Genomic DNA, 16,712 nt, shown 5'->3' with positions numbered 1-16,712 from the left:
CATTTATCAGTACGCAGCTAGGCTGTATATGGTGAAATATATTACATTTCTCAATTACTTCATTTACATTGATGTTCTGATAAAGAATACTAATCAAATGAATGTATTAAAACACTTTGAACCACACAAAAATTCACTGTCAGAACCTTGGAAAAAAAATCATTCTTTTATTTAAAAAAAAAACAGTATTGCTAAGTTACATGTTCAATCCATGAGAGAAAGGTGCAACGTTTAAGACCAAAGGTAAAGTGTTGAAATATAGGAATTATGAATCAAGATCCACATGTTAGTGTTGCAGAAACATGTCAACTGACAGCACATGACACAAAGAATTTTTCCTTTCGTCTTTAATTAAAAGATATAAACCGTAAATGCATTTATTTAAAAAATAAAACTGATTGCATATGCATTCACCCACAACACCCCAGAAAAACAAAATCAGCCCCAATCATAAAATATAGAAAAGAAAGAGCAACAGAACAAAAACCAAGAAGAAAAAAATAATTAAAATTAACAAATATTCTCTGGTATATATAGTTAAATGTGCTTTTATTTTTATCTATCTTATTTTCTCATCAAGCTAGAATCAAAATCTGGCTAAATCCTGCCTGAAAGAGATGCAATGTTTTTGTAATTAAAAGATTCATTTATCTGCCTCCCTCAACACTGAACAATCGATTGATTCCTCGAACTTGTGAACAGCCTCCTGTTTCAGGACTCGGACTCTTCTGGTGCACATCCATTTAGTCAACAGCCAACCTTTCCTTTACTGACTGTAGCATCTCGAAGGATTGGTCTGCGGATTGGCAGACTGGGAATTAAAAAGGCATTGGGGGGGAAAAAAAACAAACAAAAAAAAAAACATCCATTACCCCTAGTGCTAAAGTTTCCATTCAGTAAATATCTACAACAGACTTACTGTGCATTTAATTATGCAGTCTAAGAAACGAGCACTGTACTTATGGATCTCAGAAAAAAAAATAAAAAAATAATGCATATACATCCTTAAATGTACACTCGTTCACTCTCTACACAGACAGGCACTGATACCAAGAGGCAGAAGGGTGGCCGAACGTCCCTGTTCACCGCTCATCACAAATACACACTCAAACGACGCGCTGAGCAAGCGAGGCACTCCAAGTATGCAGAGTGGATTTGTGAGACGCGGTCATATTTACACATTCATTTATATTCAGACAGATCGAAGACCAGGGCTACAATTTGTCTCAGAGTTAAAGGCTTTTTTGATCTTCTCTTTTGTGGCTATTTAATTGTACTTCTTATAAATGAAGAGTTCCCACACAGAAACTAATCGTTGTCAGTGACAATTTCAAAGACAAAACAAAGGGGGAGAAAATTAAATCCCAAAACAGATTTCCCACTCTGGAATGCTTTGCAAATTTGACAACTGAATGAATAAAACTATCCTCACCTACCACTAGAGAACTTTCTTGAATGCTACCATTTTAAAAAAACAAAAACAAATCTCCCAATCAAATATCCCTCTGCCTCTTTTGTAATGCTTCATCAACGCGTTCACAACAACCACTTCCTAGAGACCATCCACAAAAACCACAGATGGATAACTTAAAGGGAATTGGTGGTCGTCTAGTGCTTACAGAAAATGACAAAAAAATAGGCCTCATGCCCATTGCAATGCGTCGAGACATAAAACTTACCAAAAAATTTTATATACATTATTTTCTGCAGGCCGCATATGACTGATGCAATTTGGCATTACCTTTTTATCAATGTGAACCACAAAGCAGGATGAAGCAAAATAATCAACACACCAACGCCATACTATACTAGTGTTCTAATAGATGCATAAGCAAAAAAACAATAAAAAAAGGAAATGACTTATAAAGCTCAATAAGCTGGGGATGTGACTAAACAGAGCTTGTAGTCCCTAGTTTCTCCATTATTTGACAAAAAGAGTCAGTTTGAAGTAGTAGCTGTTCTCAATCACATTGATCTCAATGAGAGCAGGAGAGTGACAACATGAGAATGTTGAAAACTACAGAAGGGTCGTTGCAATTAGTGGCTATGGTCCCGTAAGTGATGAGATCAGAGGCTCAGCAGGGACAGTAGGCAGGAGGAGGAAACTCACGGCGGGTGATGCACACGATCAGTTTTTCTGTGGACAGAGACAGGATGAGACGTGAAGGTCAGACGTGGCACTCGCTTACATTAGGTTTACTAATAACAAAGGAAAATGATTCAGTAATGTGTCATCAGAGAGCTGCGATGGGAATTTGTGCGCATTACACGAAATTCACATCACCCATTTTATGTGGCAAAGTGATGACAGATACAACCACTGAAACATCAGTCATGTGACCAAAGTGGACACATGAGAGGAAGAGATCAGTGTTGGGGAGTAACTGAAAAGTAGAAACACTGCGAATCAAACGTGGCATTCGCTGAGCTGTTTTTTGTTTTTTATTTCTTCTACATACACTATTTTTGCAGTGAAATATTGACCTTTCAGTCGTTTGTTTCTGACTAGTTGTTCATTGTAAATTTGTTTAAACTTAAAGGGATAGTTCACCCCAAAATGATAATTCTGTCATTACTCACTCGCCGTCATGTTGTTCCAAACCAGTAAGACCTTCTTTCATCTTCGGAACACAAATTAAGATATTTATGATTAAATCGGAGAGCTCTCTGAACCTCCATAGACAGCAACACAACTGATGTTCCCAGACCCAGAAACGTAGTAAATACATCGGTAAAACAGTCCATGTGACATCAGTGGCTCAACTTCAGTTTTGCGACGCTACGAGAATACTTTTTTTTTTTTTTTGCACGAAAAAACAAAACAAAAAAAAAAACAGTTTACTCAACCATTCTTCTCCCCCGAGTTACGTCTTCTGCCAGTTTGGCGAGTACCCAAGAACGTAATTAACGTAATCAGTGTTGTTTACATTCGGGGGGGGAAAGCACGCACATGAACGTAATCTGCGTAATAAGCGTTGTTTATGCTTAGGGGAAAGCGTGTGTATGCGGTGTGATACTTTCTAAAAGGGCGGAAGACGTAACTCAGGGGAGAAGAATGGTCGAGTAAACCTTTTTTTTTTTTTTTTTGCGCACAGAAAACAAAAAAAAGTATTCTCGTAGCATCGCAAAACTGAAGTTGAGCCAATGATGTCACATGGACTGTTTTACCGATGTATTTACTACGTTTCTGGGTCTGGGAACATTTCAGTTGTGTTGCCGTCAATGCAGGGTCAGAGAGCTCTCCCATTTAATCAAAAACATCTTAATTCCGAAGACGAACGAAGGTCTTGGAACGACATGAGGGTGAGTAATTAATGACAGATTTTTAATTTCGGGGTGAACTAATCATTTAAAGCCGTCATCCTATTTGATATCCTTGTTTTTGCATCAGATAAATATGGCTCTAATTGAAAAAATTAAAAGAAGAAATGTTAAAAAAAAATTTTTTATTTGAGTCCATTTTACCTTGACTTTAGTTGTTAAATATTTCACTGCAAAAAGGCAGTGAAGGCAAAAATATATATATATAATTAATATATTTAATTTATATACATACACATATAGCTGTCACTATTTTAACATTTTTTGAAATGTAAATTGACTTCAGTTGGTTGTTTGTGTGCAACTTAAAGCTGTCTTTCCTATTTGAGATTATTATTTTTGTTCTAAAAATACATTTTGATAAATAAATTCATTATTTTAGTAAGCAGCTTGTATACCCAACTACATTTCAGTAGCTGTTGCTTAATTCAACTGCAGCGAAACTATAGCTTCCCAACTACAAGCTACAGCAAACTTCAAGAAGCTTCCCCAACACTGGACGAGATTTACAGAAATTAGTAAAAACCATTTCCACTCAAGTACAGAATAACAAAATACAGTTAATGAGGGTTAGAACCACAAATACACTGAGCGGCACACATACACTTAAATATCCACATGAAGGCCATGCAGAAGGTGGACACACATACCATGCGTGCTCATGCACTGAGTGGGGGGGAGGGGGAGTGGCCTAACCATCATAAGAGTCCAACAGAGGCAAAGAGCCCCGCCTCTCCCCATACATTCCTCCCTGAGAGTCAAAGAAAGAGAAAGAGATTGACAGAGGACAAAAGAAAGGGAAAGGCATTGAAGAAGAGGTGAGTAATATAGAAGGAGAGGGGCGTGTGAGAGTTAGTTGAAGTGAGACCCCTCTTAGTGTTATTAGTGAAATCACAGTAGGTTAATAAGTTTCAGGTTTGTGTAGTGTGTGGTTTGTGGGATGTCTGGTGTGCTGAATTGCTTGTGAGGGAAGTTTAGTGAGAACAAGTTGTTTGTTGTGTGTAACTGCTCAGGAGTGGATGTTCCCTTGCAGGTGTGTTACCTGAGGTGCCTCTCTGTCAGAGCGATCCAGAGTGTCGTCTAAAGTGTTTCTCCGTCCTCTCTGGTCTAGCGTAGAGTAAGCGTCTGGCACCACAGATAAAAAGCATTTTGAGTTGGGAAAATACTTTTTTTTTTTTCCCAAGAAAGTGACACTTGTATTCAGCAAATATGCTAAATTGATCATTTGTAACACGAAGTATATTTCTTTCTTTTTCACAAAATTCTGTTAAAATCATCATATTAGAATGATTTCTGAAAGATCACGTGACACTGAACAATGGAGTAATGATGCTGAAAATTCAGCTTTGCCACCAGGAATAAATTACATTTCTAAATATATTAAAATAGAAAAGTCATTTTAAGTTGTACAATATTTTACAATATTACTGTTTTTAAAGCATTTTTGATCAAATAAATGCATCCTAAATGCATTCATTAAAAGACATTTAATTTTTTTTTTACCAAATCCAATCTTGATGCACATGATATTTACTATAACATTGTTTTATATACTTTATAATGTAACATTTTATAATTATTTAATTTTAAAGTGCAAACTGAAGTAAAAAGACAAGTGTTGAAAATGAGAATTAGGAAAACTTAATCCACTACTGGAAAAATGCGGATAAAAGTTCATTTTAGACATACTTTATTCTCATAGTTTATGCTTATACACAATGTGTGTCTTTTACCTGGTCCCATGTCATTAAGAGGAATCATGTCTCGGTCCTGTTTGCCTCCTAATAAAGAGACCCAAAACACAGAAACACTGAGATGTATCCTGTATGTTCATGTGGCCCATAAACATCTGTTTGTTGTGCAAATACACAACAGAGCATTCAGCAGGAATGTGTTGCGTCTTACCCCTGTCTATTAGCGGCAGGGTGCTGTCCTCGTATCCTCCGTTGCTGCGGGTGTTGTTAGGAGGGTTAAGATTCACCATGAAGTCTGTTTTCTTCCAGCCGTCCTTCTCCAGTGTGCGGCGGAGCTCTTTGAAGCCCCACACGATCTGCAGCACCAGCCCAGCGCCACGCACCTCCCGATCTGAACGGTTGCTATAAGGGAAAATGGAGGATTGGCATTTGCAGTTAAATACTTGTTCCTCTTCCAGGTTTCTCCAATGCGACCAGACAGTTATTAAAAATCAATTATACACACCTGTCTTTGTTGATGAGCACCAGTCTCTCGATGCCCTGGGAGCTGCGCAGGGTTTTGGCCGCATCCACGCTGGAGCCGACCACCTCCACCATAGTGCTGAGAACAGACACCACCGTCTCCTCTGAGAGCGCGCGCGCAGGCTGACTCTGACCACCGCCTGGCAGATTGGCCACCAAGTTAGGCACAGCATGCTTCCCTACACAGAGAGAGGAAGAGGGTCAAATACACTGGGATTCATTCATTGGGACTGTACAAATATGGCTTTTTGTACAGGATTTGATGGGAACAACAATGAATGGACACCTATACGAAGGCCAAACAGGTATTGCTTGCTCACATACCAAGCAGCTCACGGTTGCGAGCGTCAATGGCCAGGTTTCTCAAGGCTCCAGACATGGCTCTGACCACACGGTCGTTCCCATGAGACAACAGCTCGGTCATCATCGGCAGGCCATGCTCCTGTCTAACCACTGCTCTGATGTACCGCCCATACTGAAAAGTAAAATGATACTGTCAGATTTTTCCTCCTGATTAACCTAATCAAACAAACATTAAATAAGGAATACATGATAGACTGCTCAATTATGACAAAAACACACATACATATAATTTTTCAATATTGAGGTCACAATTATTTAAATCCTTGACCTTGGAAACATTAATCTTTTAAACATTATTGTATATTGCATATTGGGTAGAGGGATAAAGCACACGGCTGTATAACAAAGGGGTGCGCTGAATTTATAAGATTAAATTATAATTTCCAAAAGAAATGCAGCACAATAATTGTTTTATCTTGATAGTCTTGTTTCCATTATTATTAATGATGATTATGGTTTATTAAAAGTAATTGGCTTATGGACAATGTTTTTCAAATTTAATACACGCTTACGTGGACATGTGGCACAGCTGTGAATCAGATTAAATCGCCCTTGGGATGTGTCAACCAATCAGCATCAAGAAATAAATGGCATATTTATTGTAAAAGGTCAAATTATACCTTCGTTTTTTTTCGCCCCACTGATGTCCCCACTATTTTTTTTTTCCAGTGGCAAAATGTTCATTAAATAAAAAAAGCTACAGAACGAATAGTTTTTGCCACCCAGTTTCCATAAATGCTTGTATTTCTGGATTAAAAAGTTAGTTGCATTAGGTTTTCATAGTAAATCAAGCTTTTAATTAAACAATACAATGTTGAATCGATCCTTTAATGTTGAATGATTCTAATACGCAGAGTGACTATTACTCACAGTCCAGCGGCCCGCACACAGGTTCTGCACGGCCCCCGCCGCGGCTTCAAGAACCGAGGGGTTCTTGCTCTCTTTCAGGAGAGAGGTGTAGACACGCACCACCTCTGGCTGGAACAGCAACTCATAACCTACAAAACACAATCATTATATTTTATTTAATTATTATTTCAACTACAATACGAGACAAAACTAAACTACTAGTGTAAGCATTCAGAGCAAAACAAGACTGTCATTGTACCTTTGGCTGGTGTGCTTCTCTTTGGAATGTCAATGGTATCTGAAGTTCCATCATCCTCTCTTTTTCCTGAACAAAGCAGACGGCATGAGCAACAAGTGAAATAGCGTGACACATGAAGTAGCACAGAAATCTTATCTGCCGTTTAATGGTAGTGATATAATTTGCAACAAGTCTGAAGAAAACCTCTTAAGATTTAAGAAGGGGATTTTCTTTAGACAAAGACTTTCTTCAAACAGTTATGACAGAGGCTACATTTATCCCCCGAGGAAAACCCCATGCGTTTTAATGATTGATGACTTAAAAAGCCCCAATATACTTCAAGTGAAATCAAATAATAAACCAGTGTGATGTAATTTCAAATAAAATCAGCCCAAAACAAAGTTCATTTGGAGTTTGAAACAGCTTGCTAAAGCAAACTTTCCATTATGAAGTTCACCACGATGATTAGTGAACACCTATGAACTACTATTTGGTGTGTGGCGGTTACAGACAGGTGTGCTCTGGGGCGCTGTCTTCATGTTCATTTTTATCTGTTTAGTCTGTGTAGGTCAATGAAAAAGAACTTTGCCACAAGTATATTGGGGCCTTTTAACCGGGCCTTTCACTGACTTTATAGAGAGGTGACAAAGTGCAAGTTTAAAAGAATCAGACAATTATCTTCTAATAGGTCTATATGATTAAAGATTAACAGTGAAGGTTTATAAAGAATGGATTTATCAGAAATGCCGTGTTCTGGCACCCTCTGGTGGTTACTAGTGATACAGAAAGCATTTTTACAGACCAGAGTCACACATTTCCCAGTTTTCTAAGAAAAGATTTGTAAATTTATGCTAAAATTTCTGTCCATGATCGTCTGGATGCTTACTAGGCTTTAAAACGGAGCCCTAGAGTTTAGTGTCCAGCGACAATCTGATACTTGTTAATGATTCCACATCTACTTCCTTCAGATCAATAAAAACCTTATTTGTGTGACTGGCCCCCTTAAAATGCCTTCTTACTTTACAAAAGAAGTGCAGCTCATAAAACGAATGTGAAATGGGATGAGAAACATTATTTTCACCTAAAACATTACTTGAGTTTCCCATTTCAGATCCATTTTCTGAACTTTGACCTATAACAGTGTTAATAATGGGTTACAATGAGAGAGAAAAAAAAAAAAAAAAGTGATTCCATGAAAGCAAAGCAAAGCCTTTTTACTTTTAAAAAGAAAAAAAAAAAAAAAAAAGAAAGAAAAGAAAAAATAAAATAAAAAAAGACAGAAAAGCTTACCTTTGGAAAACCACTCGTCTGTTACAGGATAAAAAGATGTACGGATTTGAAAGCAGAAGAGACAGATACAGAAGAAAATGAGAGGAAAGGACTGTTTTGGCATTAAAAAAAATTGCAGTATTGCCCCAGCCACCCTACAATTATTCAGCAACAAACCCACAAAGCACACACTCGTGTCAAATTAATGCACATCGTATCTCCTTCTTGTGTAAACAAACTTGATCTGGCACATATCAAATTTACAAGCTTAACACACTTCAAAGTGTGCACTATGATTAAGACAAGGAATAGACACAGCCTCTTGGTTTGGTTTACACAACAGAGAGATTATGCACTGGAATGCAAAGATAGCAAGTTAACTTATTTTAATTGGTTACGGCCCACAGCCAGTGCCTGTGTTTTTCTTTAAATGAATCAGAGACACACCTTTGCCCTTTCGGGAGCTGAAGCAGCCGCCCTTTTGAGAAGGGGCGGGGCCTTGATTGACAGGAGCCGTCTCCTGATAGCGCTCGCAGCCTGGTATCTCCCGATGCACATGATATGACAGATTCCTCAGCAGACACACACTGTTCTCAATCAGCTGCACACAGACATAATAAACATGATTAAATAGATACCATGTAAGAGAATGAGTGTGAAACTGAGAAAAATGACTTATTTTTATTTGTCCAGCTAAATTAGTTCTAGGTAGGACACTGGCAATTAGATATTTTAGTAATGAAAATGATCTACATTGAAAATTGTAAGCTCAAACTTGATTTTTACCCCCATTTTGAAGTTACAGTACTTTGCCTTTGTCTGCAAAAAGCGAGAAGTCACACCAAGGCAAAAGACACTAACTTCCACATTATCAATATTTGGTTGCTGATCACCATTTACCAAATTGTTACAGTAACACCTGTATGAAGTCTAGTGATCATGGGCCATGTATATTTCAAATGGGTTTTTGTATATCATATAGGCTATTGCATACAGTAATGACAATTTTTTTTTTTTTTTTACCGTAACAAGCAGACTATAAACATGTGACCATTTTGCAACCAGTTTATTTGCTATGCTCAGTAACGTAAAAGAATGCTAGACATAGCATAATTGCTTTTATATCGACTTGAATGAAATAACCTAACCTAAAAGAACGACTTTACGTGAACGTATTTATGTGAACGCCAGCAAGCAGAAATAATGCTCAAAATGCTTGTGGATTAAACATCTCCGACGACGTTCATCACCATGGACTGATTTTATCGGGTTACAAGAAAAGGTAGGATGTGGATTTAATTGCAAACTGTTAGTAGGCTACTGATTTTATGATTGATCATGCTACAGCATTTGAGTCTACACACGTCCAACTAGAAGCAACAGCCTGGTGAATAATCTGCATTTTTAAAAAAAAATCTTTAAAAGTTATTCACGATTACGTATTGCAGGCAAGGCATCTAGTCTTTACAGTGCTGAGCAGTTTGGAAGATCACGATCTAATTTGTTTGTCTACACCGTAATTTAAATCGGCAGACTTTAATGGACCGTAAAAAAGGCAGAACACCGTATAACTCCACGCCGGCACGGTAACTTCATTTTGATGTGCAGTTAAACAAAGGAAGAACGCCGTAACTCGAAGCGTTCCAAACAAAGTGAAAGACCGTAACTGGTGTTATACGGTTTTCTGACTCAAGATACTTATGCACATGGTAAAGGATGTCTTGAAATGTCCCAAAAATTAATCAATAACTCAACCAAAATCGAAGTTATGGTCTTTTGCCTTTGCACGGCAGTGTATATAAATAAATGAAATATTCTAATTAAAAATAAATATTTTCTATTTTAATATATTAAATGTATAATAAAAACATCTTTCAAAATCTTTACTACAAACATCTGAATGGTACTATAAATGTAGTACATTTAATTTAGTTATGTACATGGGTTTAAGTATTAAAAAATATATTATAATATTTACACAAAGAAAAAGTCTAACAGCCCAAAAGAACCTACTAGCTCTAAATAACCCTAATTATTCCCCCAAATTATAACAATGCATTGAACTATGATTGAAAATGTTCAATATGCAATAATAAAAATGACCAACAATGCTTTCTTCCCCCTTTTGCTCTTCCCTAAAACGCTCTACTCGTGTGCTTCCCCATCATAAAAAGAGCAGTGCACTTGAAAGTGCAGTTTTCACAGCCCGAAAGGTCAAAGTCCAGTTGTTACCTTGTTGTCCACATCTTTACAGTTGATCTGTGACTGGACGATGTACATGAGCGAGTCGACCAGTCCAGAGCACTCCCTCAGCTTCCTCCTGGCCTCGCTCCGCTCCGAGCTCACATTCCTGAGAACAAAACGTCATGCAACTAATTAGGACACAGCCTGTTTAATGTTTGGCACGCACCGAAAGTTTCAGCTCCAGGTCATCACCTAAAACATATTAACCAAGTGTATACACAGATGGCGTCTGAAAAGCTGAACTGTGAGGGTTAAAAAGGCAAGACACCGTTAGCTCTACTTAAATGTAATCATGGTGTAAAACCATTCCTCCGACTGAACCGACTGCTTTCTAAAAACCTAATAGGCGAGTGGGAGAAGTGAGGGACACTCTCAAAGAGAAGCACTCAAGGGAAATAAGTGGATTCAAAGATCACATTTCTCTCTTTTGTCCAAACTTTGTCCTGATTCTTTCACAGCCTCAGAGGTTCTTGCTCACAAACACAATTCAAGAGCATTTCCTTTGCACTTCCCTCCTTTCTTCCACATAAAACGCAGTTTCCTCACACACACAAACTTTCTTGACAGGAATGCTTTAGCAGCACTGAGGCACACCCCTCCTCCCTTTAACGTCTTTCATTAATCTGAATCATAAAACTGTCCGTTCTCAATACATCCTAATCCTTTCCTCCGCCCCTCTCTCTGGCTTAACTACTCTTGATTCTCAGGCTGAAAATGTATAATTTGAATTCGCCGTCAGCCACTTTGGATAAAAGCGTCTGCCAAATGCATTAATGTAACGTACCTTAAGCAGCCGGTGGTGTTGGTGAGCGCTGTCTCCCACTCCAAGTGTCTGGGTTTGCAGCTCTCCTCTCCCCCTTCGTTCCCCCTCTCCCAGCCCGAGTGAGGAACCATCACCTCGTCGGACAGGGCATGCAGCGCGTGGTCCACGATCTCCATCTTTACAGAGTCGTGAGACGACAGGTTCCACAGCGTGCCTGAGAGAGAACGAGTCATCAGTTACTACAAGATGTAAGCGACAAACTGTCTTGTCTGATCACTTGTGCTTGAATCACCCGAAACGGGATGTTAGCGTCAAAATAGAAACTGACAGGACATTATGTTTTTGACAGAAGTCTCTTATGCTTACCAAAGCGGAATTTATTTGATCAAAAATACAGTGAAAACGCAATATTGTGAAATATTATAGCTTTTAATTAACCCTCATATTTTAAAACAATTTATTCCAGCCATTACTCCAGGCTTTAGTGTCACATGATCCTTCAGAAATCACTCTAATATGCTGATTTGGTGCTCAAGAAACAGTTCTTAGTGTTGTAAACTGTTGTACTGCTTAATATTTGTCAAAACAATTATTTTTTACCAGGATTGTATGATAAAGTTCTGAAACAGAAATATTCTGTAATATTTATGTGTAATGCACCCTTGCTTAAATAAATAAATTAATAAATAATAATAATAATAATAATAATATAGAAATTACATTCAAATAGGATTCAATATTCAAAATTAAATAAAAACCACCAACAAAACTGAAATGGAAATTCACACATTTTCTAAATGCATGTTATTGATCTTACTGTAAATGATCCATCCACGCATTTAGTTTTTTTCTTGAGATTTAAATCAAAATGTCGATGAAAAAACATTTGTATTTGATGACGTTCTTACAATTTACTGCATTCAGATCTGCCTCCAGCCAGTCAACAACCATCGGATAAATCCCCGCCCTACATTTCTCCTTTTTGATAATCTGCTTCACTTGGATGTACATCTCAACATGGATTTGTTGCTAACACCGTGTCTACACCGGACATGCCATGCTGAAACAGCTAAAGTCCGTCTACACTGGATGTGACAAAGCAACCATTGAAAATCATTTGAACTTTGTGTCAGCACATAAGCAGAATGAGGCAGCAGTTTACTGACGGAGATTTGCGCCGCATCCAGTGTGTCCACTGATTAGAATGAGTTCTATAGTATTTAGAATATGCCACTCGCATCCAGTGTAGACACGGTGCAAGTCGGTTTCATTAGCCGGGTTTCCATCCAAAGTTGCGAATTTAACTTATGCGCAAAACTGGAATATTGCATAAAACATTTGCAAACAAGCACAGTTTCCATCCAACGAGTCAAAGAGAACAAAAGTCACTTCCTGATAAACCTGCTCTATAAAACACTAAGAAAAGTAGGAGAATGTGATCATTTTCATATATTATAAATTATTTGCGCCTCAGAACAAGCAGATGAAACACAATGAATGTGGTCATTGCTTTTGGAGGTGGATGCTGCTGTTTGGGAACACAGTCGTGCAAGACATTTCTGGGAGGTAATTAGAGAAATACTTTGACGACAGACTTTGCTCGGGCATTTGAGAATGACCATAACATTTCAGATGTTGTGGAACGACATCGGTCTGCTGGTTAGTCAGGTTTTGCAGTCCCATAGCGCAAAGTCACATGACTTTTTTTGATGTGCTTGGAATTTATTCGCAAAATGCATTTCCATCTCCCATTATTCACATCAACCCTTTTTCACACAAGTCAAAAACCACATCAAGTGAGCGTAAAAACTTTTTTGCGAATTAAGGGATTTTTATTCGATATTTGGCGTTTCCATCACTCGTTTCTCATGCGATACAAAATGCGCATTAAAATAGAGTGATGGAAACCCGGCTATTGTGACTTTAATAGCATAAAAACAGTGTGTACCTGTTATGGTGTCGGTAAGGTCCTGATCTCTCGTCTTCCTCAGTAGCCGCACCAGCGCGGGAATTCCGTCACAGTTCTTGATGGCTATCTTGTTATCTGGATCTCGTCCGTATGAGATGTTCTTGAGTGCTCCGCATGCTGCATAATGCACCTCCTTCTTTGGGTTATCCAGCATGGACACGAGGGCAGGGATCCCCTTCAGTCGTCTTACTTCCGACTTCACCTGCAAAGACAGAGAGGAAAGACTGAGGGCATGGAATTTGCATAGACACCATGTCATTTGGGCGACTTCTCAAAAGCTAGTACTAAAGGCCCGTTCACACCAAGAACGAGAACCATAAAGATCTATAACGATAATGATATTAGCGTCCACATCAGCTGGAAAAAAATAATTCTGAAAGTGATTCCAACAATATCATTTCTCTGTGCCTTTATCGTTATAGTTGTGGTGTGGACTCTTATTCTTTAATATTGAGAACGATTTCTAGAACTATATCTTTATAGTTATCGTGCTTGGTGTGAACGGGGTTTTAGTGACGAAAATCACAGGCAATCAGAACAAAAGTTTGCTTGAATAAGTTTTTTAATTAATATTACTATTCAGAGAAGATGCACAACAAAAGAGATAGTAAAAATATTTTTATTTAAATAACTTTTCTTCATTAAAATATTAAGCAGCACAACCATTTTCAACATTTCTGCTCATGAAACTTTTTACCATCATCAAATCAGCATATTAGAATGATTTCTGAAGGATCATGTGACACTAAAAACTGAAGTAATGACTGCTGAAAATCCAACTTCGGTTTATAGGAATAAACTACATTTTAAAATATTTTAAAGAGATAACAGTTTTGTAATATTCCACAAAAATACAGTTTTTAATTTTTTTTTTTATTCAAAACCAACTGACCCCAAACTTTTGTGGGCGGGAATACAAAGCATAGTGTGCAAGTTCATACTAACCTTATCATTCTTAAAAGTGAGATGTTGCAAGTATGCTGCAGCGTTGCTTTTGACAGGGTCCAGGCGGTAGTTGAGCATAGCGATGACTTCAGGAAGCTCCGGCTGCCTCCATGCTGTGGGGGCAGGGCCTTTGCGAAGAGTGCTGTCCAATGATGCCATGCTGCCTCGCTCTCCCTGAGCCAGCGGAGCTCCTCCTCCCCAATAATACATATCACCAGCTCCACTCATATCACCATCCAGTGTGCCCTCATATGACCTACACAAAACAAACAGAAGTTCAAACTGACTGATTTTTTACTCCCTTCTTCTGTGGAATGCAAATGATGATATTTTTGAATAAAATTGGTAGCCAGACTATTACGGTTCCCATTAACATTCCATAGCATGGACATACTATGGGATCTGAAATTGTTCGGTTACCAATATTTGGTAACACTTTATTTTAAGGTGTCCTTGTTACACATTACATGTACTTACTACTATAATAACTAATTATTAGGGCTCGAACTCGATATTCATGCGCATCTCGTCAGTAAAGCCGGTTCCGTGATTAGCGGTAAATCTCCATCACCTGTTTTCAAATAGAGCGCCATTTAATACACAGAGCCGTAGAACACTGACAAGCTACGCAATATCGAATTCATTATCGAAGGAGATTCATCTGCAATAATGAACGCGAAATTGCATAGCTTGTCAGTGAACTATGGCTCTATGTATTAAATGGCGCTCTATTTGAAAACAGGTGATGGAGATTTACCGCTAATCACGGAACCAGCTATGCATAATTACATGCAAGTAACCTTAAACCAAGCCCCAATCCTAACCATCTAATAAGTACACGTAGTTAATTAATATTACTCAGTGCTTAAATGTGTAATTACACTGTAATAAGGATACCTTAAATTAAAGTGTAACCCAACATTCTTAAATATCGTCTTTGTTTCACAGAAGACACACACATATATAATATATTTCCCAATCAAATTGATTTTTTTAACGTCTAACTGAATACACTTACCCTGTCCGGCGTGGAGGTGGGGCATGGTGTGGATGTGCCAACCGGGGCATTGTGCTATAATGCATGGTTGGTCCCATGCCATAATCGGGTTCGTCGTATCCCAGGCTCCTCTGATCATCCTCCAGGCCGTATGGCTCTGGTACAAAGCGCTGCATGCCAGAGATCTCCATAGCACTGCCCATACGTCCTACCTGGGGCTGGGCTGCGTACGGGTCAAGCTGCGGCCGGCTGTGGGTGCGATAGGCAGAGTCCAGCGTGCGATAGCCATCCACGGGCCTAAAGAGAAAGCAACAGGGGAATTAATTTGTACATCTGGAATGCTCGATCTCATAAAATGTAAATGCAATAGGCACAGACCTGTAGCGGTCATCCATTCGTGTCCCTCGACTGAGACTGGTGTAGGCTTCAGAAGGAGGGTAGCTGCGGAAATCATCATAGCCTGGTGGTCCATAGTGGTAGTTACGGGGGACAGTAGCGGTGGGGTAGTCCATAGGGCCGCCCGGTGGCCTGTACACACGGTCCATTGGGGTATTACAACCGGGCATCCCAGTGACTGAACCAGTGCCATCAAGGGAAAGTGTGTCGGCGACTGAGGGAATGACTGTTCGTGTGGTAGTCGTCTTTGTGACTTTCTTTACCTGATAAGAGGAAGCGCCATCATTATCTTTCCAAGACAAATGGTCATACTTGACAAATTGTAGTCAGTTAAATTAGACTGCAAACTTACTGTGGTCTCAGTGCGACGTGTGGTGCCATCGTCACTGGTTTCAACTGAAATAATTGGCATCAACTCACGGGGGTCCTCCTCGACTGTGACCGACTCAACCATATGACCAGGGTCCAACATCCTGTACTGTAGCACAGACATGTAAACAAAGAACAATAGTGAGCATAAGCCAAGAACAGGAAGTGTGTCCACTCACACAAACACACCATCTGGAGCATTCGCGGGTGGACGTTAATGACGACACAATAACAAGTCAGTGCAGAAACAGAAGATTTAAGTGTGAAAATATGCGCAGGAGTATCTTTCATGTACACCAACACACAGGGTTCAACAATAAGGACAGCCTGAGACCAGAGCTGTGTCAATACGCCATCTTTTTCAAAGCATAAAACAGACGAACAACGAATAAGTAAGCATTTGAATTTATATGTACATTATACCTTTTTCCTGAATAAAATGTTTACAAAAAACTGAAATGTGTTTTTTCCTGACACATAAATATAACTTACTATAATATTATTATTTATATTTTACAACAATCTTAATTCTATTTTTGTGATATTAGATATTATTATTAGTAGTAGTAGTAGTAGTAGTAGTAGTAGTAGTAGTAGTAGTAGTAGTATTAGTATTCTTCATCTCCATCTAAAGAAAATTATCCATTGCAGACACACCATACTAACCTGAGTCCCGTTTATGTATCCCTCTCTTAATTTGAGCCGCTCTAACTCTGCATCACCAGTGACACGGCCGTTCTAAAGAGAGAGAGAGAGAAATTACAACAGCCCAA

The 16,712-nt window shown here is 38.6% G+C and overlaps 1 protein-coding gene across 6 annotated transcripts in view; it reads right to left on the bottom strand.

Moving 5' to 3' along the window:
* Window positions 1-145: 145 nt before the first annotated feature.
* Window positions 146-16,712, bottom strand: part of ctnnd1 (catenin (cadherin-associated protein), delta 1) — a 30,362-nt gene continuing 13,795 nt past the window's right edge. For 4 of the 6 annotated variants that reach the window (XM_058788960.1, XM_058788997.1, XM_058788970.1 and 1 more), the window contains 18 exons: window positions 16,606-16,677; window positions 15,923-16,048; window positions 15,553-15,833; window positions 15,196-15,471; window positions 14,178-14,433; window positions 13,212-13,434; window positions 11,285-11,477; window positions 10,489-10,606; window positions 8,704-8,857; window positions 8,278-8,295; window positions 7,009-7,074; window positions 6,771-6,898; window positions 5,862-6,012; window positions 5,521-5,716; window positions 5,227-5,417; window positions 5,055-5,102; window positions 4,364-4,446; window positions 3,972-4,072 (listed from right to left, as the gene is read on the bottom strand). In XM_058788960.1, the coding sequence (XP_058644943.1) occupies window positions 4,013-4,072; window positions 4,364-4,446; window positions 5,055-5,102; window positions 5,227-5,417; window positions 5,521-5,716; window positions 5,862-6,012; window positions 6,771-6,898; window positions 7,009-7,074; window positions 8,278-8,295; window positions 8,704-8,857; window positions 10,489-10,606; window positions 11,285-11,477; window positions 13,212-13,434; window positions 14,178-14,433; window positions 15,196-15,471; window positions 15,553-15,833; window positions 15,923-16,048; window positions 16,606-16,677 (2,640 nt within the window). In that variant the 3' untranslated portion in view covers window positions 3,972-4,012. Of the gene's footprint in view, window positions 2,138-3,971; window positions 4,073-4,363; window positions 4,447-5,054; window positions 5,103-5,226; window positions 5,418-5,520; window positions 5,717-5,861; window positions 6,013-6,770; window positions 6,899-7,008; window positions 7,075-8,277; window positions 8,296-8,703; window positions 8,858-10,488; window positions 10,607-11,284; window positions 11,478-13,211; window positions 13,435-14,177; window positions 14,434-15,195; window positions 15,472-15,552; window positions 15,834-15,922; window positions 16,049-16,605; window positions 16,678-16,712 lie in introns of those variants that run through there. The other 2 variants (XM_058788987.1, XM_058788978.1) reach the window with 2 other exon arrangements.

Source organism: Onychostoma macrolepis, chromosome 01 (assembly GCF_012432095.1).
Source record: "Onychostoma macrolepis isolate SWU-2019 chromosome 01, ASM1243209v1, whole genome shotgun sequence".
NCBI lineage: Eukaryota > Metazoa > Chordata > Actinopteri > Cypriniformes > Cyprinidae > Onychostoma > Onychostoma macrolepis.
The sequence above is the reverse complement of the archived record's forward strand: the minus strand, read 5'-3'. Positions and strand labels throughout refer to the sequence as shown.